The sequence below is a fragment of the Haliotis rufescens genome, unplaced genomic scaffold (assembly GCF_023055435.1).
Source record: "Haliotis rufescens isolate VD_foot unplaced genomic scaffold, xgHalRufe1.0.p SCAF_17, whole genome shotgun sequence".
In the NCBI taxonomy this organism is placed as follows: domain Eukaryota; kingdom Metazoa; phylum Mollusca; class Gastropoda; order Lepetellida; family Haliotidae; genus Haliotis; species Haliotis rufescens.
Genome location: NW_025963857.1, coordinates 32,624,344 through 32,649,519, shown reverse-complemented (window position 1 = coordinate 32,649,519; position 25,176 = coordinate 32,624,344). Strand labels below are relative to the sequence as shown.

The 25,176-nt window shown below is 39.7% G+C and overlaps 1 protein-coding gene across 1 annotated transcript; it reads left to right on the top strand.

Moving 5' to 3' along the window:
• The first annotated feature begins 521 nt into the window (after nucleotides 1-521).
• Nucleotides 522-25,176, top strand: LOC124142615. Its single transcript, XM_048397297.1, has 5 exons — nucleotides 522-579; nucleotides 17,450-17,623; nucleotides 20,537-20,704; nucleotides 23,466-23,729; nucleotides 24,704-25,176. Exons 1-5 carry the CDS (start codon nucleotides 528-530, stop codon nucleotides 25,054-25,056), a joined length of 1,011 nt encoding a protein of 336 aa, XP_048253254.1. The 5' UTR covers nucleotides 522-527; the 3' UTR covers nucleotides 25,057-25,176.

Sequence of the window (25,176 nt, the reverse complement as noted above, 5' to 3'; positions counted from 1 at the left end):
ATACAGCTGGAATATTGCTGAATGTGGCTTTTAACAACAAACCAACCAAACAACCAATCCAGGTGAAGGTTTGTTTATCAATTCTCAATTCTCAGAAAAGGATGTGATGTGAAACATATTCGAAAACAAATTCCTCAACACCAGAGGACAGTCTTAATCTTTCGCCGAAACAGAATCCAATGGTCACAGGACATAAATGGATGACTGAAAGTGTCAGTGATGATACCAGATGTTAGCGAAAAGGGCAAGCATGCCCTGCGATACCTCTAGCACCCGCCACTCACACAATATGCTCAACAATAAGGGTTTGTTGTTGATTGACGCCACACTGCAGTACTCCCGAATGACTGGAGACTATTGTAAGAGATCGTAAGTGACAAGCAGTCTCACTTGGGCGATATACTGACTGGTATTGATTGCTGTCAGCAATAAGGTGGATCCTCGATGGACACAGCATGAATGACGACTGTTTTCCATATCTAGTCAGTTAAGTCTATTCACACCCACAGAGGACAGTGAGCCGCAGGATGGGAAGGAGTGGCCTTGTGCTTGTGCTGTTGGTCTATCAAGTAGCAGCTGGTAAGTATAATCGAATCAGTTGACAGATACAGCAAATACATGTACATTATCAATATGCCATTCTTTCGGCATATTACCGCTTTATTCAACCAGTTGTCTTGTATTTTATTTGAAACTGTTTTATTTATACGTTGTGTAACATCTTGGTTACCTTAAAGTCACGCCATGTAGAGATATTTTGGTGTAAATTTTCGTAAATCTATTTTCACATGCTACAGCGGTCATAAATTTTATCTGATTTCATTGTTCTGGTTGTTTCCGAGAAGTTGATGTTACTAATAAAAAGAAATAGATTTTGAGAGAATGTAAAAACATGGTCTAAAAGCAAAGGAATAGACAAGGTTAAAATATTAAATATTGAGAAAAAGTGTTTAGTTCCACTATTTTCAAAAGAACGTATGCTGTGATTAGCATAAATTAAATTCAGATGGAACCACTTCAACATATTGAAGTGACGTTAATAATGGGAACAATCATGCTAAGTTTCAGCTTAAACTGTCTTGTGTTTTCTGAGGAGATAATGGGTTAGGGCATGGTCCAAATGCAAGGGTCAAATCAAGGTCAAAATTAAAAAAAATATATTTTGATATCCAGCTTTATTCTTCCAGCAGTTTCTGATTACATGATTTCGACGATGATGTTTAAATATTTTCCAATATGCCTGCTGGACTCGCACATATGGCGACCATCACCCATAAAGTTTCGTGCTTTTCGCCCATTATACAGTTTGTGGAAAAAGATCGTTTAAGGACATTTACATGCTTGTCATATTGAAAGTTTCATCTTAATCCAGAAAGGAAAACGATAACAATAGCACCACAGCACTGTAGCTCAACTGCATAGGTTTTCAGCAATTCTAAATGCCAGTTATCAAACGTAATTATTATTACTTACAAGTAATACTATACTGCAGAGATTTTCACAAAATATGTCATCAAAAGAAGAAAAATAGCGAACGTTCAGCTTCCTCAGTCTGGTAAGATGGTTAATGTAATTGCAGTTCAAAGAAATGCATTTTGAGAGAATATCGGAGCATGCTCAAAGAGCAAAGAGCAAATCTAGAAAAAATTGAAATATCGCAAATTATTAAACGAAGTATACTTGTTGAACCCCTCCACTAACATCAGATGTGCCAAGATTCATTATACTTTTAACAAACATGATTAGGCAAGCCACAAATAGGGTTTTCAATATGACTGTAATGGCGGTACTTTTGAAAATTGGATTCGAGACACTGGCACAAACTGAGGTGTCAGCACTGGTGGAAAAAGCATGTGAAGCTGCAGATTCACTGGTTTTGTGGTGTCTGAGAAGATGTAGACAGATGTCGAAGAAACCGACGGTATCGGTCAAGCTGGCCATGAAAAAAGTTCACATGACTTTCTAGACGGTAAAAGAACGCCTCCGTCGACTGACAAGGGATGACTTGCGTTTGTATATAAGAACACGTGACTGTTGACGTCTACAGACGTGTGCAATGCGCGGTTTCTTAATGTCATGGAAACGGTGGCATAAACCTGCAGGATAATATTTGCTGAAATAATGTAATCTTGATCATGATGCAGCTTGTCTTCAGGGATCGAGTATCTTTGCAACCGCAACTGAAACAAACTCTTGTTCTAAGATACGAGCCATAGAAACTATATAGTTTCTCAATGGGCACTAGAACGGCGCTTACATTGTGTGAATGTTGATGAAAAATCGTCTTCAGGATCTAATCTAATGGAACGTTAGAATCTACAATAAGAGGGCTTTGTACCTTTCATGAATATTGCATTGTAAAAGCAGAACAGTTTTCTTTGTGTTGTTTAATGACGCATTTAGCAATATTCCAGCAATTGTTATTAATCGATGATGGACCAGGTATTACAGGCAATAAACCAACTTATCGAACTTAACCAAACGATCGATTTTGTCGCCTCGTACGACAAACACATGTTGCTGGGCACCTGCCTGACGTTTGGGCCACACGTGAACATGGGTCTTACGCGTGCAAGCCGATAATCGAGACTGGTTACTCCCAGGCTTGACGTTTTACACGTATATTTACAGAGCATTCACGTGTTAAATATTATTTGTCCACTTGAGGTGTGTATTTGGAGTTGTTAATTTTTGTGTGTAGACAATATTATTTTCAGTGTGTGTGTGTGTGTGTGTTTGTTTGTGTCCTTAGATGCAAAATGTATTTCTGTAAATCGCGTGCATCCAACAAAACGTGTTAATTCTGGTTGATATCTATATACCAGTTTACTAGATGATCTATGGACCAGATCTGTAGCCATTAGGCTGTCAACCAAAAACGTTTCCTCGCGTCTTAAACACTTCCTCAAAGTCTCCATGATAAAAGTAACAGTTTATAATAGACTTAGTGGTGCTTGTCAATGGCTACTTCAACATAAAATTCCCTTCTGATCCACGCAAATACAAGCGGTATGCTTGTTAATATAACAAGCGCAAATACGAGGTTGCAAAGCCTCACTGCACGTTCCACAAGCTTGTCCATTTTCTACTGACTTGTCATAGAGTGAGTGAGTTAAATTTTAACGTCGCATCGGCATTATTTCAGCCATATAGCGACGAGACCATGTTGAAAGACCAAGTTGATATATTCACAAGTGAGTCATAAATGGAAGGTTATATTTAGCCTCTGTTTCCTGCACGATATCCCAGCAGGAATTACGTAATCGCTTTAGCAACTGGTGGTTGTGATTGTTTGTTGTTTAACGCCGCACTCAGCAATATTCAGCCATATGACGGCGGTCGGTAAATAATAGAGCCTTGACCTGACAATCCAGTGATTGACATCATGAGCATCGATCTACGCAATTTGGGATACAATGACATACATCAACCAAGTCAGCGAACCTGACCACCCGATCCCGTTAGTCGTCTTTTACGACAAGCATAGTCGCCTTTTAAAGCAAGCATGGGTTGCTTTAAGACCTAATCTACCCCGGATCTTCACAGATATATTCAGACATTAACAACCACCAGACCCCTAACTGGGGATTCCGGTTTAGAATTGTCCCCAACGGCCTATGCTGGTTGTATGAGGCAACGTTATTGATTATATGGTCGATGACTGAAGGCGTGTTATCGTACCCCGACGACATGGATTGTTGGTCATAATGCTATTCACTGGATTGTCTTTTCTACACTTTATTATTTACAGGCTGCCGTATATAAGTGGAATACTGATGAGTGCGGCGTTAAACGATAGAGTCAAACAATTTATTTTCTTTACACCTGAGCCAATTCTTCCCAGTATTGTCGGGAACAAACATGTTAGAAAGTTCATGAATAACGTATTTCATCGTTCGATATTCAAAACTAAAGGTGGACAGTGAAATGCCCCCTGGGACACTATTTACATTTGTATATAAATGTAGGTGGGAGGGTTAATTTGTTCAAGACATTTCTGGAAATGTGTATAGTTATACTATTTGTACAGAAGAGATCTTTAGTAATTTAATGTTTCACATCCAAATCAGTGAAACTGCTTTTCCATGATTTGCAATGCTGATTAGCTATTGGCATCAGTACTTTCAACAGAACTGAAGGGAGATTTCGATCTGTAGAAAATGGCCGCTGCCTGATCGGCGAAGTTCGCATGACGCAGCTTATGCAGCAGGAATGAGTGTTGACACTTTCCTCAGTGGTCCTGAGATAAACAAAACTCCTACGAGCAGCGAGCTTCAAAGTACGAGATGCGAGCAGCAAGCTGACATTGTCGGATCATGTGGTAGTACCCACTGAGAAGTCTGCAAAACGTGTGTTACAACCCACAGCTAGTGTATTATATCACCGCTCAAGACACCCAGAGACTGCATAAAATATTGTATAGTCAATGAGTGACGTACCTGAGCATCTTACTGGTCCAATTGGAGAACTAAGTTCTGTCATGCAGGCTAATATTGCATATTTACAGGAAGAGCAGGCGGATGTGTTTGTTAAAAGTAACTTTGACTCTGACATAATTACACTCATTTTTAGATCATGACAAGGGTTTTTGCAGTCGACAGTTTACAACATGCACACCGCTGTAAAGTTAGCATCGGTGAGAACACGATTTATACATAATACAAGCGTGACATCCTGGACATGCTTGAGGCCCAAAGAGATCACGCCACAATCATAGCACTGCTGTGACAATGTCAACCCGGTAAGAAAGCTGACAAATATGCTCGTGGTTCAACCTTTCTCATCAGGAACAAAACGCCAGAGCCATGCAGGAACTTCCGATGGAGTGAGTGAGTGGGTTAAAATGTAACGTCACATCGGCATTATTTCAACCATTTCGTGACCACTTCCGATAGAACGTGTTTGCCTGGAGACATTGTGTCGCAGAGACTGTTGTCGGAGGATTGGTCAGTTTGGTGCAGAACACATTTAGATCTCTGTCTTGCCAAGAAAACATTAGATTAGATACAGTAGGCGGTTAGAAAAACTGAATGCATATTTTGAAAAAGTTGGTGCCCCATGTCTTCGAGTTTCTATTTTCGGAAATTTCTCTGTGTAATTACAGATAAACAAAAAAGGCCAGCTTCACAGATAAAGTCTGCCATAGTAGCATCTAAGTATGTCTGTGAGGCAGTGGGGATAACTGGTAATGACATGATACGTTTAAGGATGTTTTCATGAAATCCGGAACTTGGGTGGTGAGCCCTCCATCCAATGTAATACGTCTGCATAGTTTTGAGATATTCCACATGTCATGGTCTCAAAACAAGCACCTGTTGATAAAGGATGTATGCGAGAAAAGACTTATTATTAGAACCGCATTATCAGTGGTTCATATTGGGAAAGGGAGGTCTCCGTTGTTTTCGTATTTGCGAGAAATAGCGTCACCCACGCTGTACGTTGTTGGTCCAGGTATTAAATGCCCAGCTTATCCCTAAGGTAAAACGCATTCTTAATCAAATGTTTGAATGCATTATATATTTATGTTTCGATCCGTACATCTTCTAAGATTGGTGGGCCGTCGGGTAGCCTAGTGGTTAAAGCGTTAGCTCGTCACGCCGAAGACCCGGGTTCGATTCCCGACATGGGTACAATGTGTGAAGCCCATTTCTAGTGTCCCTCGCCGTGATATTGCTGGAATATTGCTAAAAGCGGCGTAAAACCGTACTCACTCACTCTAAGATTGGTTTAGTGCTAATAACCATTTTCTAAGATGTGGGCCCACATTTTTCCCGTCATCTATGGTGATCGAAACAAGTGGGCCCACATTTGTATATCGCCTAGTGGGTAGACGTTCTATCGTCATAGTCATTGCAACAGGAGGGACCACATTAGAAAATCGCTAAGCTTCATTAGCTTGGCTTACTTATAACCATTTTCTAAAATGTGGGCCCAAATTGTTCCCGTCTTATAGTGATCGAAACAGGAAGGCCAACATTTGTAAATCGCTGGGTTTCATTGGGTTGACGAAGTCATTTAGTGGGCTCACATTTGTCATTACTCTGCATGGGTATGTGACATTAAATATTATTCTTATTTTGTAAAAGTGATGGGAAATATCTTTATAAATCATTTCGTGTGTCGTTAATTCCACGAAAGGCACAAAAGTCTTTGAAGTTTGAATAACGTCATCATAGCTGACCACACTAGTTTTACAAAAATAGTTACAAAGCAAGAAACTTAGATCTACTTCTAATTAAATTTACAGGGGCAATACCACTCATTCTACTTTTTCCAGTATAACACATCAATCTAATCATAAGTATTGGTGGCGATATAAGCCTGAAAATATGTCTACACATGAATTCATCTCGGACATGATACAAGCCTCAAACGCTTCCGAGAACTTGTTCCATATAGGAATAACTCCTGAATATTAATGACCCCACGACCTAGTTTGGCGATGTTCGTGGAAGTGAGTTCTGCTGTATTGCCATCGCATTTGTACATTTTAATCCAATTATAAGTCATAATACTTATTTTAAATAGACAAAATAGCAGTTCATAATGCGGGTTTGTTTACGTAGTACATATTCTCAACAACAAGTGCGTTAGGTTCGAATGTGGGCCCACCTCGAACTTTCGATTAGGCAAACGGAGTTAGCTCCCTTCTCGAACCACAGATAATGCTGTTTCGCCCCCTTCACGGCTATGTTAAAGGCCATCAGATGTGTCGCCACATGGCTGGTTGTTCACTCTGAAATGGTGAAATGGCGAATATGTAATGACGAATGTGTTGTTTGGGCTGGGTCAGGTTTATTTCATTTGGTCGATGGACCACTGGACCTGGATTTCCATGGTACAAAGATTGACAGTGACAGGTCAGGTTTTACGGTCACCATACAACCTGCGTCGGTTGAGGACATGGACCCTGTCACAAGGCTAAGAGACGATATACAGAAGACTCAGTGGACAATTCATGTCCCCAACACTGACACGTCCCCACAAAACGATCAACTCTAGAACAGAGGCATCTGTTCGAAAAGTTGCTCTGGTCTAAGAAGTTTATGATTTAGTACCAAAAGCTTTAGACAATCTAGGGCTACAAACGTCATCCTGTTTCAAGAGGACTAAAACAAACTTATGAAACTTAGTAATGGAAGACCGAGAGCTCGTTCTATGAGCATCGTTTTCATGCATAAAACATGGAACAGAGAGACTTTTTTCTGTACTTTAGGCACTGGGCCCATAATACAAACAAAATGGAAAAAGGTAATTAAATGTACATGCTGAATAAACGGCTGGAGGAAAGTACACTTTACGTTGCAGGGATATGTGATTTGCTTCTAATCTTTAGAACTTGACAAAGGAATTTAATCAACATGTAATGATATGGATATTGTCGGTTGACATAATTCTTACGAAGGTTTCAGTTATTGATGGATTTATGAGATTTTTAGCGAAACATTCTGCTGGGCACCTGCCTGACGTTTGGGCCACACGTGAACATGGGTCTTACGCGTGCAAGCCGATAATCGAGACTGGTTACTCCCAGGCTTGACGTTTTACACGTATATTTACAGAGCATTCACGTATTAAATATTATTTGTCCACTTGAGGTGTGTATTTGGAGTTGTTAATTTTTTGTGTGTAGACAATATTTTTTTCAGTGTGTGTGTGTGTTTGTTTGTTTCCTTAGATGCAAAATGTACTTCTGTAAATCGCGTGCATCCAACAAAACGTGTTAATTCTGGTTGATATCTATATACCAGTTTACTAGATGATCTATGGACCAGTTCTGTAGCCATTAGGTTGTCAACCAAAAACGTTTCCTCGCGTCTTAAACACTTCCTCAAAGTCTCCATGATAAAAGTAACAGTTTATAATAGACTTAGTGGTGCTTGTCAATGGCTACTTCAACATAAAATTCCCTTCTGATCCACGCAAATACAAGCGGTATGCTTGTTTATATCACAAGCGCAAATACGAGGTTGCAAAGCCTCACTGCACGTTCCACAAGCTTGTCCATTTTCAAACTGACTTGTCATAGAGTGAGTGAGTTAAATTTTAACGTCGCATCGGCATTATTTTAGCCATATAGCGACGAGAACAAGTTGAAAGACCAAGTTGATTTATTCGCAAGTGAGTCATAAATGGAAGGTTATATTTAGCCTCTGTTTCCTGCACGATATCCCAGCAGGAATTACGTATTCGCTTTAGCAACTGGTGGTTGTGTTTGTTTGTTGTTTAACGCCGCACTCAGCAATATTCCAACCATATGACGGCGGTCGGTAAATAATCGAGCCTTGACCTGACAATCCAGTGATTGACAGCATGAGCATCGATCTACACAATTTGGGATACAATGACATACATCAACCAAGTCAGCAAACCTGACCACCCGATCCCGTTAGTCGTCTTTTACGACAAGCATAGTCGCCTTTTAAAGCAAACATGGGTTGCTGAAGACCTAATCTACCCCGGATCTTCACAGATATATTCAGACATTAACAACCACCAGACCCCTAACTTGGGGTTCCGGTTTAGAATTGTCCCCAACGGCCTATGCTGGTTGTATGAGGCAACGTTATTGATTATATGGTCGATGACTGAAGGCGTGTTATCGTACCCCGACGACATGGATTGTTGGTCATAATACCATTCACTGGCTTGTCTTTTCTACACTTTATTATTTACAGCCTGCCGTATATAAGTGGAATACTGATGAGTGCGGCGTTAAACGATAGAGTCAAACAATTTATTTTCTTTACACCTGAGCCAATTCTTCCCAGTATTGTCTGGAACAAACATGTTAGAAAGTTCATGAATAACGTATTTCATCGTTCGATATTCAAAACTAAAGGTGGACAGTGAAATGCCCCCTGGGACACTATTTACATTTGTATATAAATGTAGGTGGGAGGGTTAATTTGTTCAAGACATTTCTGGAAATGTGTATAGTTATACTATTTGTACAGAAGAGATCTTTAGTAATTTAATGTTTCACATCCAAATCAGTGAAACTGCTTTTCCATGATTTGCAATGCTGATTAGCTATTGGCATCAGTACTATCAACAGAACTGGAGGGAGATTTCGATCTGTAGAAAATGGCCGCTGCCTGATCGGCAAAGTTCGCATGACGCAGCTTATGCAGCAGGAATGAGTGTTGACACTTTCCTCAGTGGTCCTGAGATAAACAAAACTCCTACGAGCAGCGAGCTTCAAAGTACGAGATGCGAACAGCAAGCTGACATTGTCGGATCATGTGGTAGTACCCGCTGAGAAGTCTGCAAAACGTGTGTTACAACCCACTGCTAGTGTATTAAATCGTCGCTCAAGACACCCAGAGACTGCATAAATATTGTATAGTCAATGAGTGACGTACCTGAGCATTTTACTGGTCCAATTGGAGAACTAAGTTCTGTCATGCAGGCTAATATTGCATATTTACAGGAAGAGCAGGCGGATGTGTTTGTTGAAAGTAACTTTGACTCTGACATAATTACACTCATTTTCAGGGCATGACAAGGGTTTTTGCAGTCGACAGTTTACACCTGCACACCGCTGTAAAGTTAGCATCGGTGAGAACACGATTTATACATTATACAAGCGTGACATCGTGATTCAGAAACGGCAGCTGTAGGAGGTGTAACAGTTTTGGCAGAAATCAGCAAAGCTCAGGCAGTTATCTTGGTCTATGAAATTCAGGATTTGCTTCAAAACAGTGTTGCTAGGGGAGTATCACATGCTCTAGAATGTATTTCACTGCCGGAATGTATTGATAAAAGCACAGACTGAGACTAAGTACAGATTTCAGACAACTCTGTACACATCCGAGTGCCAAAGTCTGGATATGAAGTCATTTCTTACCAACAACAGGTAGAGAAGCTGATGATCACATGATCACATAAAGTTAAAAGAATTGGTTTCACAATATTCATATTCACGAGTCCCAGACTTATCACGGGTACAGTGACAGTGGCTTTCTTAAACCTACCCAGGTAGTGCTTGCAGCAAACTGAACCAAATAGTTGCGGGCATATGGGAAAAAGCATTGGAGCTAGGGATAACCATAATCGCCAAACATGTGCAGGGCATTCACAATGGAGAAGCAGATAGCTTGTCCTGGTTGAAACCGCAAACCTACACAAATTCTACCCAAACTTATTCAAGCTCTGAGATCACACGTTGTTACATCCTCACCTGGACATGTTCGCTTCGATAGTAAACACACAAGTACCCATGTACAACAGCAGCTTCTTAGACCTGTTAACATCTGGCGTAGATGCGGCAGCGCAGGACTGGGGAGATCATTTTTGTGGCTTGATATCTCCTCAATCCTAATTGACAAACAGTCACTGTTACTACTTGGAAAACTATGCCGATCCAGTTACAGCTATGTCTTTAAAAAGGTATTCATTACTCGCCTTGGGCAGTTTAGATACGAAATAGCGTTGGATAACTTCAAAAAACGATGTGCTTTGTCACCTGTATATAACATGCTCAGACTTGTCAAAAAATACAATCTTAATGCAGAAATAGAAGATCATCTAATTAAATGTAGCTTTGGTCTGATATTATTAAGGAAAGGATTATTTCTGCAGACCAGGAAGCTGTATGCTCTAAGCTGCTATCTAGACTTAACTTAAATAGATATGTTTCGCTACGTAATGATAAAGAACACAGACTCTGGCTTCTTGCACTTGAACGTTCTGAACAGTTCCCAAACCTGTCTCATCTTGTACGGCTGGGATGCATAAATATAGAATCTAAGGAAGGTCGATGTGGAATTGTAGCTCATGAAATTATTAAGCATGTCTTTTTGTGTTGTACATTGAAAATGAATGACAGAAATGAACAATTTGAAATCATTTGTGATGTGATAGATGTCTCTACATTTGCAAGACTATGTAGTGAGGATGATGATATAATCCTGTCTGTACTACTTGGCGGTATGCCTGAGTGTGTTAGCTCTTTATCTCAATGTCTATGGGGTGACCTTATGGTTATTATGTCAAGACATTGTAGGAAATGGCTGTATCTGTTACAAAACAGTTATAAGAATGCTTGATTGTCATGCATTTTGTAGTTATCATTTCTAATAATATTGTTCAATTGTACTACTGTACAGCTCTGTAATTATACATAATATCATATATGATATGTATCTTCAATATCTGGAGGAAATAAAGAATACCTATCTATGGGAAAGAGCATTGGAGCTAGGGATAACCATAATCGCCAAACATGTGCAGGGCATTCACAATGGAGAAGCAGATAGCTTGTCCTGGTTGAAACCGCAAACCTACACAAATTCTACCCAAACTTATTCAAGCTCTGAGATCACACGTTGTGACATCCTCACCTGGACATGTTCGCTTCGATAGTAAACACACAAGTACCCATGTACAACAGCAGCTTCTTAGACCTGTTAACATCTGGCGTAGATGCGGCAGCGCAGGACTGGGGAGAACATTTTTGTGAATCAACCATTCAGGATGATTCCGCAGATCCTGGACATGCTTGAGGCCCAAAGAGATCACGCCACAATCATAGCACTGCTGTGACAATGTCAACCCGGTAAGAAAGCTGACAAATATGCTCGTGGTTCAACCTTTCTCATCAGGAACAAAACGCCAGAGCCATGCAGGAACTTCCGATAGAGTGAGTGAGTGGGTTAAAATGTAACGTCACATCGGCATTATTTCAGCCATTTCGTGACCACTTCCGATAGAACGTGCTTGCCTGGAGACTGTTGTCGGAGGATTGGTCAGTTTGGTGCAGAACACATTTAGATCTCTGTCTTGCCAAGAAAACATTAGATTAGATACAGTAGGCGGTTAGAAAAACTGAATGCATATTTTGAAAAAGTTGGTGCCCCATGTCTTCGAGTTTCTATTTTCGGAAATTTCTCTGTGTAATTACAGATAAACAAAAAAGGCCAGCTTCACAGATTAAGTCTGCCATAGTAGCATCTGAGTATGTCTGTGAGGCAGTGGGGATAACTGACTTTGCCACTGGTAATGACATGATACGTTTAAGGATGTTTTCATGAAATCCGGAACTGGGGTGGTGAGCCCTCAAACTAATGTAATGCCTCTGCATAATTTTGAGATATTCAACATGTCATGGCCTCAAAACAAGCACCTGTTGATAAAGGATGTGTGCGAGAAAAGACTTATTATTAGAACCGCATTATCAGTGGTTCATATTGGGAAAGGGAGGTCTCCGTTGTTTTCGTATTTGCGAGAAATAGCGTCACCCACGCTGTACGTTGTTGGTCCAGGTATTAAATGCCCAGCTTATCCCTAAGGTAAAACGTATTCTTAATCAAATGTTTGAATACATTATATATTTATGTTTCCATCCGTACATCTTCTAAGATTGGTTTAGTGCTGATAACCATTTTCTAAAATGTGGGCCCACATTTTCCCCGTCATCTATGGTGATCGAAACAAGTGGGCCCACATTTGTATATCGCCTAGTGGGTAGACGTTCTTCCGTCATAGTCATTGCAACAGGAGGGACCACATTAGAAAATCGCTAAGCTTCATTAGCTTGCCTTACTTATAACCATTTTCTAAAAAGTGGGCCCACATTGTTCCCGTCTTATAGTGATCGAAACAGGAAGGCCAACATTTGTAAATCGCTGGGTTTCATTGGGTTGACGAAGTCATTTAGGCTAGTGGGCTCACATTTGTCATTACTCTGCATGGGTATGTGACATTAAATATTATTCTTATTTTGTAAAAGTGATGGGAAATATCTTTATAAATCATTTCGTGTGTCGTTAATTCCACGAAAGGCACAAAAGTCTTTGAAGTTTGAATAACGTCATCATAGCTGACCACACTAGTTTTACAAAAATAGTTACAAAGCAAGAAACTTAGATCTACTTCAAATTAAATTTACAGGGGCAATACCACTCATTCTACTTTTTCCAGTATAACACATCAATCTTATCATAAGCGTTGGTGGCGATATAAGCCTGAAAATATGTCTACACTTGAATTGATCTCGGACATGATACAAGCCTCAAACGCTTCCGAGAACTTGTTCCATATAGGAATAACTTCTGAATACTAATGACCCCACGACCTAGTTTGGCGATGTTCGTAGAAGTGTGTTCTGCTATATTGCCATCGCATTTGTACATTTTAATCCAATTATAAGTCATAATACTTATTTAAAAAAGACAAAATAGCAGTTCGTAATGCGGGTTTGTTTACGTAGTACATCATATTCTCAAGTTTAGTTTCGAATGTGGGCCCACCTCGAACGTTCGATTAGGCAGACAGAGTTAGCTCCCTTCTCGAACCACCGAAAATGCGGTTTCGCCTCCTTCACGGCTATGTTAAAGGCCATCAGATGTGTCGCCACATGGCGTGTTGTTCACTCTGAAATGGTGAAATGGCGAATATGTAATGACGAATATGTTGTTTGGGCTGAGTCAGGTACATTACAAGGTCGACTGGACCTGGATTTCCATGGCACAAGGATTGAGAGTGACAGGTCAGGTTTTACGATCCCATTGCAACCTGCGTCGGTTGAGGACATGGACCCTGTCACAAGGGTAATATAAGAGACGATACTGCAACTGCAAAGGTGTCAGTGGACAATCTGTGTTTCTTACACTGTCACGTCCCCACAAAACGATCAACACTAGAACAGTGGCTTCTGTTCAGAAAGTTGCTCTGGATCGGGTTGGTCTAAGAAGTTTATGATTTAGTACCAAAAGCTTTAGGCAATTTAGGGCTACAAACGTCATCCTGTTTCAAGAGGACCAAAACAAACTCAGTAATGGAAGACCGAGAGCGATATTGATGGATTTATGAGATTATTAACGAAACATTCTCTTCTCCGTTGGGAATAGCTGTCATGTATCTACAACACATGTAATTCATCCTCAACACAATGAAAGCCTCCAGCATGGCAAAATAAAACAGAAGCGCTCGGTATATAGAGTCTTTGTACGGCGGCCGCATTCAAGAGTAAGTCTGAAGTTATTACGACGAAACATCGGTGACATTTTCTGTTGATAAGAAAGAAGGTCACAAGTTAAACAGGTTTCTACTTTTAGTGAACATTTAAACTGAGAATAAGTATTCCAAATTGATGAAGAGTCGAGGGAGTGATGCCAAATTGAAAGAACCAGTCATAAAATCTCTGTTTGAAGATTACAATGATGATACCGATGTTTTGTGACCGCCACAAAAATCCAAAACCATATTTATTAAAATATTTCTTGTATGAGATGCCCAAGCATTTTAACCATTATCATCAAGAGTTTTAATCATTTTATATGCTCGGTGAGGAAGTCAGGGCTGTCGTAACTGGATCAGTCTGCACCAGTATTTAACTGCTCTGTATGTGTGGTGATATTGCATGGAGACTATGTCACACACTCCTAGAACAACATTGCAATTAGTATACTTGTTTAATCTCAGAAATGAGTTCTTAAATATTGTGTGCACACTATCAATGATGTTACAAAAAGCGGTTCCCATATCTCAGATCCATAGCACAGAATAGGTGTGATCATAACATAAAATATGTTAAAAAGATCATTATGACTTATATATAATAAACGCTTCTGGTAGTTGACAACTTTTATTTCGTCTCCATTTAGAAGCCATTTTTTATTTCTGCGAAAGGGGACCTCCATTCCTAAATACCATAATTTTAGTTTTGTTGAGATTTACTTTCATTCCAGTTTCTGCACAAAAACGTTCAAAAACATAAAGTTTCTTTTGAAGCTGTAAAGCCGTGTCAGATACAGATGAGACATCACATGAGGAGATATGAAAACACCTCTTCAACCCTCCTCCTCCAAGATTGTAGCAAGCTATTTGCTGTAAGTTATGAAGATTGGGAGACCCAGGATACATCCTTGACGGGTGCCAATGGTACATTTGAAGTATGGTGATAAGCCAGAATCAGTTTTCACAAAAACATAGTGATGATTACATGTTCACAACAAACTGAAGGATTTACCTTTACCACCAAGGTCAAAGATGCTTTTAAACAATATTTCATGATTTATGCAGTCAATGACTTTGGAGGAGTCAATAAAGAGACAATGACAGCCTCCTTTTTCAAAATAAATATTTGTTGATCCTAGCTTTCAATGTAAATATATGGTCCGTGAAGGAATAATTTTGTCTATGTCCAGCTTGTGATTCTGTTATCACACTAATGTTGCAGTCTATTATTTATACCTGGAGTCAGATTCTTGCACAAGGAGTTAATCAATGAGAGTCCTCTAAAGTTGCTTGGGCCAAGTTTACTGCTAGATTTATGTATATGGCAAATAATGCTTCTGCTCCAAATGCCACTATCATACAGTTTATTAAATAGGGACTATATAGTTCCTCTTGGATGAAACAAATCACTTGCTATTCCATTTGGACCAGATGATGTGCCGCTTTTAATATTTCTCAAACTGGAAGACACTTCTTCCTATGTAACAGGTTCGTTTGATTCACCAAATAACATGAATATATCTAGACTCTTGAATGTGTGCTGTATTTGCTTCATCAGTTGACGTTCTTTTTTTAAGGAATGTTCTTACGAGCTCGTAAGTTCGCTAATTTATTCACAGGTCATGGTAATATTAAGTAGGTATAACTTCTCTATTAAGGCAAGTTAATAAACGACGTTGGAATTAAGTGACGTTCGTTTCCTTCTAACTGTAGTCTATATTTCATCAAAAGAGAAATAATTCTTACTTCCTCATCTGGAAGTAGCTTCCAGAGTTTGCTGTTTTGCCAGGTGTCAAAGATGAGTTTTCAACTTTATTCCTGTTGTGTGCAATGCGGTTTTTCAGGGCATTTACACACATGCAGGATAAGGCACTTTATGTACTTGGTAAGCGTAAGAATTGAGTGACATTAGTTTTACCTAAATGACAGATTGTAAGAAGGATATGCAATTTCTCCGGGTTACCCTTCTGTATGATTTCAAATGCCAGTTCGCCCACCAATGAAAAGTGCAAAATCACATATGTATCATAACTATTTTGTTAATATATACATCTTTACCGTTTTCTCAGATTTCAGGGTTCCATAGGAACATCTTCACAATATTTAATTTGTTGTTTTGCGTCGCTCTCATATGATATATGATATGTACTACCGACAAAACAAAGGAAGGTGAAATGATGATAAGTGTGATGAAATCTATTTATATTTCAGAATATATACAATTAAGTAAAACATACACTAATTACTGTCACAAAATCCAGTAGTCTCTCTGATAGCGCAGGGCCGGTTCGTCTAAAAACGGCGGTATTCGGTCACACTACAGAGTGGTTCCGTTGGCAATGGAGCCAGTTGGCTCATATTCCACCAGTAATCATCAGGTTAATGTTCAACATAACTACAGATCGGGATTGCCCTCTTGGTTCATGCAATCTGTAAATAACACTGTCACCGTGAACCACTATTTCGGCAATAGGAGATGTCACGATGATTAAAAGAAAGCACTGCAAATATACAACAGGTTGTGATGAAATTAAAAACATGTATATATCTACATGTACATGGGTTTATTTCATTAATTCTTTTTGAAAAACCATGTATTTTGTAATCATTAATTTGATCTAGTCAAGAATATAAGTAATTATTTTGACCTTTTAGTATGATGTTTGTCTCTACATGTGACGAGAGTTGCGTCCCTTGGGCACGCCAGAAACCTATGATTGTGGGTTCGAATCCCGGTTATGTTTCTAGGTTTGTCAGCACCATACCCGTGCTCGTGGGTTTCACCGAAGTGGCAAACGTCAGACACCTGCATCACTTCGGGCTTTCCTCCCACGTTAAGCTGACACGCCGTGATATAACTGGAATACTGTTAAAAGCGGGGTTAAACCCAACTCACTCAATCACTGACTCACTTTTTCTGTACGTTCGACGATAGACGACCTCTTTACTCATGTGCAAGTACGCGTCCAAACAGAGCACCGTTTTCAAAGCGTCTGGCAGAATGGGGATAAACCTCCTATATTGAGTAAAGCGCTCGATTCAAAACTAAAATAAGAGGTATCTCATCTACAGTGAGACTACCTCAAATTTAGGTTTATATCCTAAGTGAAATTGTTACAAATGTTGGGCAGGTTAGTTTACATTCGTCACGGTCATTCTTAGTTGTTTGTTTTCAGCTATTTCATCTTTTACATCGTTCTAATCAATTCAGACCTACCAATCAACGACTGTGGTGAACCCCCGCCGAGTGCCAATACTTACAGGACATTCCCTTGTTCTAAACAATTAGGTCATTCTTAGTTGTTTGTTTTCAGCTATTTCATCTTTTACATCGTTCTAAACAATTCAGAGCTACCAATCAACGACTGTGATGAACCCCCGCCGAGTGCCAATACTTACAGGACATTCCCTTGTTCTAAACAATTAGGTCATTCTTAGTTGTTTGTTTTCAGCTATTTCATCTTTTACATCGTTCTTATCAATTCAGACCTACCAATCAACGACTGTGGTGAACCCCCGCCGAGTGCCAATACTTACAGGACATTCCCTGACAATAACACTGTGGAGTACAGATGTATCGACACCTACATTCTGTCATCAGGCGACCTCGTCCGGCACTGCGTCAATGGACTGTACACTGGGACCACACCCGTGTGCATCGGTAGGTTATATTATGTACTCTTTTAAATTTGCTTAGCATGTTTTTTGCAAATTTGACATTTTAATCGCGTGAATAGAATTTGTGATTCAGAATAGAAATTGCATAATACGACATTTACATTATTTTAATTGAAGACATCCATTAATCAAAACTAATGCTTCATTGCACAAAGTCATGTGAAATGGGGTTTAACGTCGCGTTCAAGATTATTGCACTTATATAGCGACGTGCGTGCGTGCGTGTGTGTGTGTCTGCTTGAACTAGTCCGGACTGATGTCGATTTATAGTGCTTGCCCACTGAGATACCATGCCGCAGTTTAACATGAATACTCCACTCAGACACAATATACTGACTCCGTGCCAACCAGTCCTTGTTTTAGCCCCTAATGCCGAGCGCAAGACAGGGTAACAACAAGTACAATCTTTTAACGTTTTTTTGGTATAACGCGGCCGGGGATAGAACCCCGAATTACGACTCTATTAACATTAAAGGTAATAACTAGTTGACATTATCCCCATACATTCTCACGTTCAAAGTTTCTGAGAGCGCTCTCTTTTGAACCTGAGTCACTTCAAAACATGCCTCTTTATTAGCATCGTCAATACATCACGGGTTTGTATACCCTACGTTCCTCCATCACCCGTCAATACAGCAGCTCTGTGGTGTAGTCCTGGTGTCTTCCCATTGTGCCTACAGCCCCATTCTGCCTACAGTAAAACATGAAATGATACGGTTTGATACTCAGAAAGTGATGCACGAGTGAACATGACTGTTATCTGTAACACCTATAATAGGAGATTTCCATACAGACAACCGGAACAGTGTAGGCAACACTTGTGAAATGAAAAAACCTAACACACGGATATATTATATTATAATATAAGACAGAAGAAAAATATAACAATAGTTTGGACAATACTTTCTCATTCAATCAATTAACCAAGGCAAATCATAGAAAGTCTTTGTCTAAAATTGATAAGGTGACCAGTGGCATCTAGGAACTGCATGATTGTCCTTCTTCCATTCGAGATGGTCCTTCAGTCTCATTAACCTGCTGTCCAATTCCTGGTGCACACGTTTTCGGATTTGGGGAAGGGCTCCCAGATCCAGTTGGGCACGCTTTGCCTTGTTCACTGCACTAGGTTCTTTATGTGAGTCACAAAAAGGAAAGATGTAGGTATGGGCCTTGGAGATCCTATTTTTCAGTTGATGTGCCACCCCTCGAGGTTGTTTTTGGTGCGGGGTCCAATAGTTTTCGTATTGACTCAACATGCGCACTTGGAACCTGGCGTCATAGTCAACCCAGGTTGACGTCATGTAGTCATTGAAGGATCTCATCTTCTCGGAGTCAGGGCCTTCCTCAAGATAACTGGTCCTGCAAACTGTGACACACATAGAACGTGTCATCCATGTACCACGTGTCAGCCTCCTGAAGTATGTTCAGCATATCATCAGTATTTAATAACTGTTTAATTCCTCTGCTCAGCTTTTTGAGTTACTAACATTTTATACAGGAACCTGCAACAGTAAAAGCCTGACTTGATTGGGCAACAGCTTTTTAAAAACTATAAGTCAAACAATAGTGGTTCAGTCCATTTACATAAATAGGGATGAAACCGAGTTCCCATTGTGCCTAAATTATTTCTGAAGGCAAATTGGGATGTAGGCAGAATGGGATTAAACCTGGCCTTTAGAGAGTATAACGTTCAAGTGAGACCTGCTCAGAGGTTTTACATTTGAAGTTTTACGATTGACGTTTTATAAACTGGCATTTTGATATGAACATAATGTTGATTCTTATGGAAGCATAGTAGGGCCACGGTGAATTTTTGTATCTAAGTATCTCCTACGTAGGACGTATTATCTTCTACGTAGGACTTACTATCTCCAACGTAGGACTTAGTATCTCCTACTTAGGACTTAGTATCTTCTACGTAGGACTTACTATCTCCTACGTAGGACTTACTATCTCCTACGTAGGACTTAGTATCTCCTACGTAGGACTTAGTATCTTCTACGTAGGACTTACTATGTCATACGTAGGACTTACTATCTCCTACGTAGGACTTAGTATGGCCTAGAATCACTATCTCCTACGTAGGACTTAATACTTCCTACGTAGGATTTATTATCTCATACGTAGGACTTAGTATATCCTACTTATGAGATAGAAAGTCCTACGTAGGAGATAATAAGTCCTACGTAGGAGATAGTAACTCGTACGTAGGAGATAGTGATTCTAGGCCATACTAAGTCCTACGTAAGAGATAGTAAGTCCTACGTAGGAGATAGTAAGTCCTACGTAAGAGATAGTAAGTCCTACGTAGGGGATACTAAGTCCTACGTGGAAGATAATACGTCCTACGTAGGAAATACTTAGACAAAAAGAAATTTTCACCGTGGCCCTACTACGCTTCCGTAGATTCTTGATTGGTCTCAGGTCACAATTTATTTTTCACATGAACATTCCATGACGTGCATGACGTGAAACTGCAACCTCACATATCGTGTTAAGTTTTATTTTGTAACCCATTTTTTTCCCCACTGGGCTCCTTCGCAGGTGATGAAAGGTTTAATTTTACATGTCACGACTTCAGTTGTATGCATGCTGCACTGTATTGTTTTCACTATAAGGTATCCTGATGTTTTCTTATTTTTTCTATATCTATACAAACCCGTGAAGTATTGACCATCAAAGTCTATAAGATTTTCGATTGTCAAACACATCTGAAACACAGCACAAAGCGGGGAAACACACAAAAGCTGCAACATAAAGTAAACATCCACCTGAAAAAGTACATCTAAACCTGAAACAAAACAAGAAAATACAAAGAAATACCACCAAAAAAAAGACATGGAAAATCTAACTATTTATTGATGTAGCATAAGCGACCAAAATACCCGTCTTTCAGTGAACTGTGGCCCTCCCTTGAATAGCAGCTACGCCAGTATTGACATGACGGGAACTAAAGAAGGCGACAACGTGACGTACAACTGTCCCGACGGATCGATTGTATCCTCGACTGTTACCCAATGCAGCGGTACTACGGGATACTGGGAAGCTGGCGACAGGTGCTTTGGTATGTATTGCAGAATTCATCACATCAGACACACGTCTACATTGGGTAGGTATATGGAGGCAGGTGTTATCGGTTAACCCAGTGATTGAATCTAAAGATAAACTCTCATTATTACATCCAAAAGGTTCACAAGAACAAAAGATGACTTACATCAATCTGTTAATCAATTACTGGCAAGAAATGTATTTACTGATGTCACTCTTCAATGGTGAACGATATGTTTTCTTGATTATCCAAAACAGCCATATTATGTACACTATTCAAATTGCCCACGTAAAACAATTGTATGGAGCTTCATGATCATGATTAATGTAACACATGTTATTTGGTCAAATGACTAAAGTACTGTCGGAAATGCTAGAACACTGCTTTTTTCCATTTAAAAAAAGATATAATTTTTCACAGACTGTTGTTATTGAAATATTGAGTAACTGCCGATCGACCTACCTGTGGTTTGAAGTATTTCAGTCACAAGGAGTCCTATAGCTATCGACAAGTTTACAGGAGATAAATTCGAACGAAAACAGGACGTTCACATTTATTCTAAGTCTAATGATGGCAGTCTGAAACGGACTATAGAAATATGCGCACGTAACTCCGTTATAATGATAATAATGTAGTCTTCAACATCTAATCCACACTCAAAAATCATTTCTGAGAAACTTCTAGATGCGCATCATCTAAAATGACAAAATGACGCTGCGTTTGTTTTGTTAACATTGCTCCAATGATGCATGTTACATTACACTTGCATAGCCATAACCATGGTACACGATATTGAGTCTGTACTGGGAAATGTAAACGAGTACTTTACACTTTAGAGAGATGGAGGCAAACCATTTAATAATTTAGATAGGGTGAATTACCGAACTGCCCAAGTTTTCAATTCATACCATCAAGTCTACGGTATGATAAATAAAACAAAACAGGTATAGGGGTGGTCTCAAAAACAAAACTGGGACGTTAAAGGATATTAGACAGCTTTGATACAGAGTGATTAGGCGTAAAGTGTACAAGCTTTATGAGCAGAAGGTAATCCTGACTTGTAGTAGAATTTGGGAGGAATTAAAGATACAATTAATGTTAACTGCACTAACTATTGCTCTCCAAGAGATGGGATTTCGATACACTGCGCGTGGCGATGGCCGAGCACTTTTCAGGGGAAAATATTTCATGCTGTCTATGAGGTCACATTATCTCCGAACCATTCATAACTATCACAGCCAGGGCGTCCAGATAATTTACCTTGATGAATCATTCCACCGACTACATGTGGCTATCGGCACACATATAGACCATCAGGTAAAGGTAATCGTGTCATTGTTTTGCACGCTACAACCCATGACATGGGGCTTATTGATGGGTATGTGCTAGTTTTCGAGACAAAAAAGAAAACTGGTGATTTTCATAAGGAAATTATAGGAGGTGATGTGTTCATAGACTGGTTGGAACTTCAGCTATTGACCATTTTAAATAACGCCGGTGTCATCGTCATAGATAACGCCAGTTAGTTTAACGTCCGGGAATCAGATACTGTCGCCCAAACCATGAGTAGTCTGAAGGCGACCACACAGGAATATATGACATTGTCGACTTCGGACCATATGAGACGAAAGTTCAACTCATGGAGAAAATTCGGCTGAATAAGAACCCTGTATAGTACAGGACATATATGCTGGTGGCACAACACGGTCACGTTGTCTTTCGTACGCCAGTCAGACATTGTGAGCTCAACCCTGTTGTGCCCATCTTGGCTAAGTGTAAAGGGTTCGTGGCAAGACATAACACAGCATTCAAAAGTACAGATTCATATACATGTACGTCATTAGCGGAGATAAATGCTACCTCAAGAAGTCATCTGTAGAACAACAAATTCTTCTGGATTCCATAGATATACAGTACATATCCTAAATTGCTGCTACATCAACGCACATGTCAATTAAGTACAATAACAGCAATAATTTGAGACCGCCCCCAAATCGGTGACATTTGAACCTGTGACCAATGGTGAAAATGCACGGGACGGTGTGAGGTCATCACCTCGGGACAGGTGTTAGGTAATTACCTCAGGTGAAAGGCTTCTTCATACATGCATGGCAACACACGAATATTTTCTAAGTTGATCAACATTTTACCTGTAAAAGTACATTTTAAGGGTAATCACAGTGTGAGTTACGAAAATATATTAGGGCAATTTGCGTTATTTTGATATATGCTCTTTTTATAGTCCTATGATTCGTATTTATGAAATGAAGCCAGAAAAGCAGTTTTCTAGCATTTCCGACAGTACTTTAAGACATTACTTTAGGAGGTATTTATGCTGACACAGCATTGAATTTCACGACCGCCTATTAACAAGTTACAAAACCCATATCTCTACATTGAAAACTTGGTTAAACAATAATATAATAATTACGCATTTCTCATCCTGTCGTACTAGCTGTATTCGTATTTTGATCTTAGTTTCAGTCTCATATGATGTTTTAATTCAATGCAATGTACATTGCTAACATTGTATGTAAAGTCTTGCTTAAGGAACCATTTGATTGTATGAGCGTTCCAGAAAATACAGGGGAAAAATGTTTTGCCTCATGTTTTACCCCCAAATAAATAGTAATAGTTCATTAGACACGCTGGGTATCTTGCAAAGAATGTGATGTGAAAAAAACAAAAACATGTTCGGTTCCCTCGTATTGAGAATATGAACGGTCCCTAAGGCTGTTTTTTTCACAAACTAAGAATCTAACATTTCACTATCAAGGCAGTCTAGACGTTGCCTCGTTTACTGCGGAACAGACCTCTTCGGCGACTTTACTTGACATCAGTAAAACCACAAATCTCTCACTGTCGAGCACCTCAACATTTGATGCCGCTAACGCCGTGGACCCAACAAAACTGAGTGTGAGTCTTCTCACCGGTGGTTGTAGCAGCACGAAGCTTGAGCAACGTCCTCACATGAGCATCAATCTTGGTGGCTACTACTCAATCTATCAAATAGCTGTGACACTACCGGATGATGACTTTGGTGAGGCATTTGTCAAGTACATTGTATAAATTAGACACATGTTTACTTATTACAATGCAAAATGGGAAGAATTGTGTAATGATACATTTTGGTGAGCATATGAACTCGAATATTCCCGTTCTGTGTAAAATGCTTGACACCTCTTAGATAACATCTATGTGAAATCTGTGATATCATGTAGGCATCCCTTTTCCAAGTAGAAGAAGGGGGCACAAATTGTGCTGTCCTCTTGCGGAACTGTTTCGTTATGCATACGAGCCAGAATATCTGCACGGATTGCTAAATCGCCCAGGAGAGTCACTGGACTGTCTGATTCAGACACGATGGTATCAAGACTTCCATTAAATAGCCAAGTGTGGCATTAAGCCCAAAGTTACACAATACACATACAGATCAAAAATAATGTATATGTTATCAAATTTAGTTTGCAGTTCAGCAAAAGGTCATTTTCAGAACCAAACCACAAAACATGACTTCATCACTTCGCGTGTGGTACGTTGTATAATCGCCTGCTATGTCCATTATGTTTTCCGACCCGTGAAGGTCGGGGGTAGAATAGGTCTTCAGCAACCCATGCTTGCCGTAAAAGGCGACTAGCAGGATCGGGTGGTCAGGCTCACTGATTTGGTTGATGCATGTCATCGTATATCAAATTGCGCGGATCGATGCTCAAGATGTCAATTACTGGCTTGTCTGGTCCAGACTCAATTATTAACAGACCGCCGTCATATAGCTGGAATATTGCTGAGTGCGGCGTTAAACAACAAACAAAACATGTTGTGTTTTTCATACACGTGTGCAGTGAAACCTTATACCACAAACAAATATAGCATAAAATAACGTACATACTGACTCTATTAAAGCTTGTTTTTGAAAGCATCAACGTTGACGCTATATATTTCAGACATCCAGACGTGCAAAGTCTGTATCTCTTTACCCAAAGTGTATCATAAACATAAATGTTGGGTTTTCAGCCTTCTCCATACCAAACCTGAAAGTGATGTATACCGACACATCCTCCTTTGTTAAGTTCAGTCCCAGCTGTCTGAGAGGCGAGGCCGTTCCCGCGGGATCCAGGGTCATGGCAAATTGTTCAGTAACACGGTACCCACGTTCTGGGAAGTACATTCATCTTGAAGCAGACTTTGGAGACAAGACTGGCATGCTACAGATATGTCGGATCGAGGTGTATGCTCGCCCTGTTACATCAGGTATGCTGTTTCATTACTGCAGTGGAAATAAAATTGGCACGAGAAGAATTGGTTTGATACTAGAGAAGCTATGTCTCGTAAACAAGGTAGGACCTGAAGACCTTGGGTTCGCGTAATGGATTCTAACGGAACATGATGATTGGTTAGTCAGGACTATACCTGTGATCGCAAGTTTTGCTAAAGGCATTTAGTTTCGTGTATGTTCCTATCTTTCATTTTATCTTTATTTCATTGAC

Bases quoted from the DNA above. Each gene is read 5' to 3' on its own strand.
- LOC124142615 (XM_048397297.1), top strand. From the start codon at position 528: ATGGGAAGGAGTGGCCTTGTGCTTGTGCTGTTGGTCTATCAAGTAGCA. The intron at 580-17,449 runs GTAAGTATAATC...TTATCAATTCAG, and splicing joins GGTCTATCAAGTAGCAGCTG to ACCTACCAATCAACGACTGT. The intron at 23,730-24,703 runs GTGAGGCATTTG...TTGGGTTTTCAG, and splicing joins ACTACCGGATGATGACTTTG to CCTTCTCCATACCAAACCTG.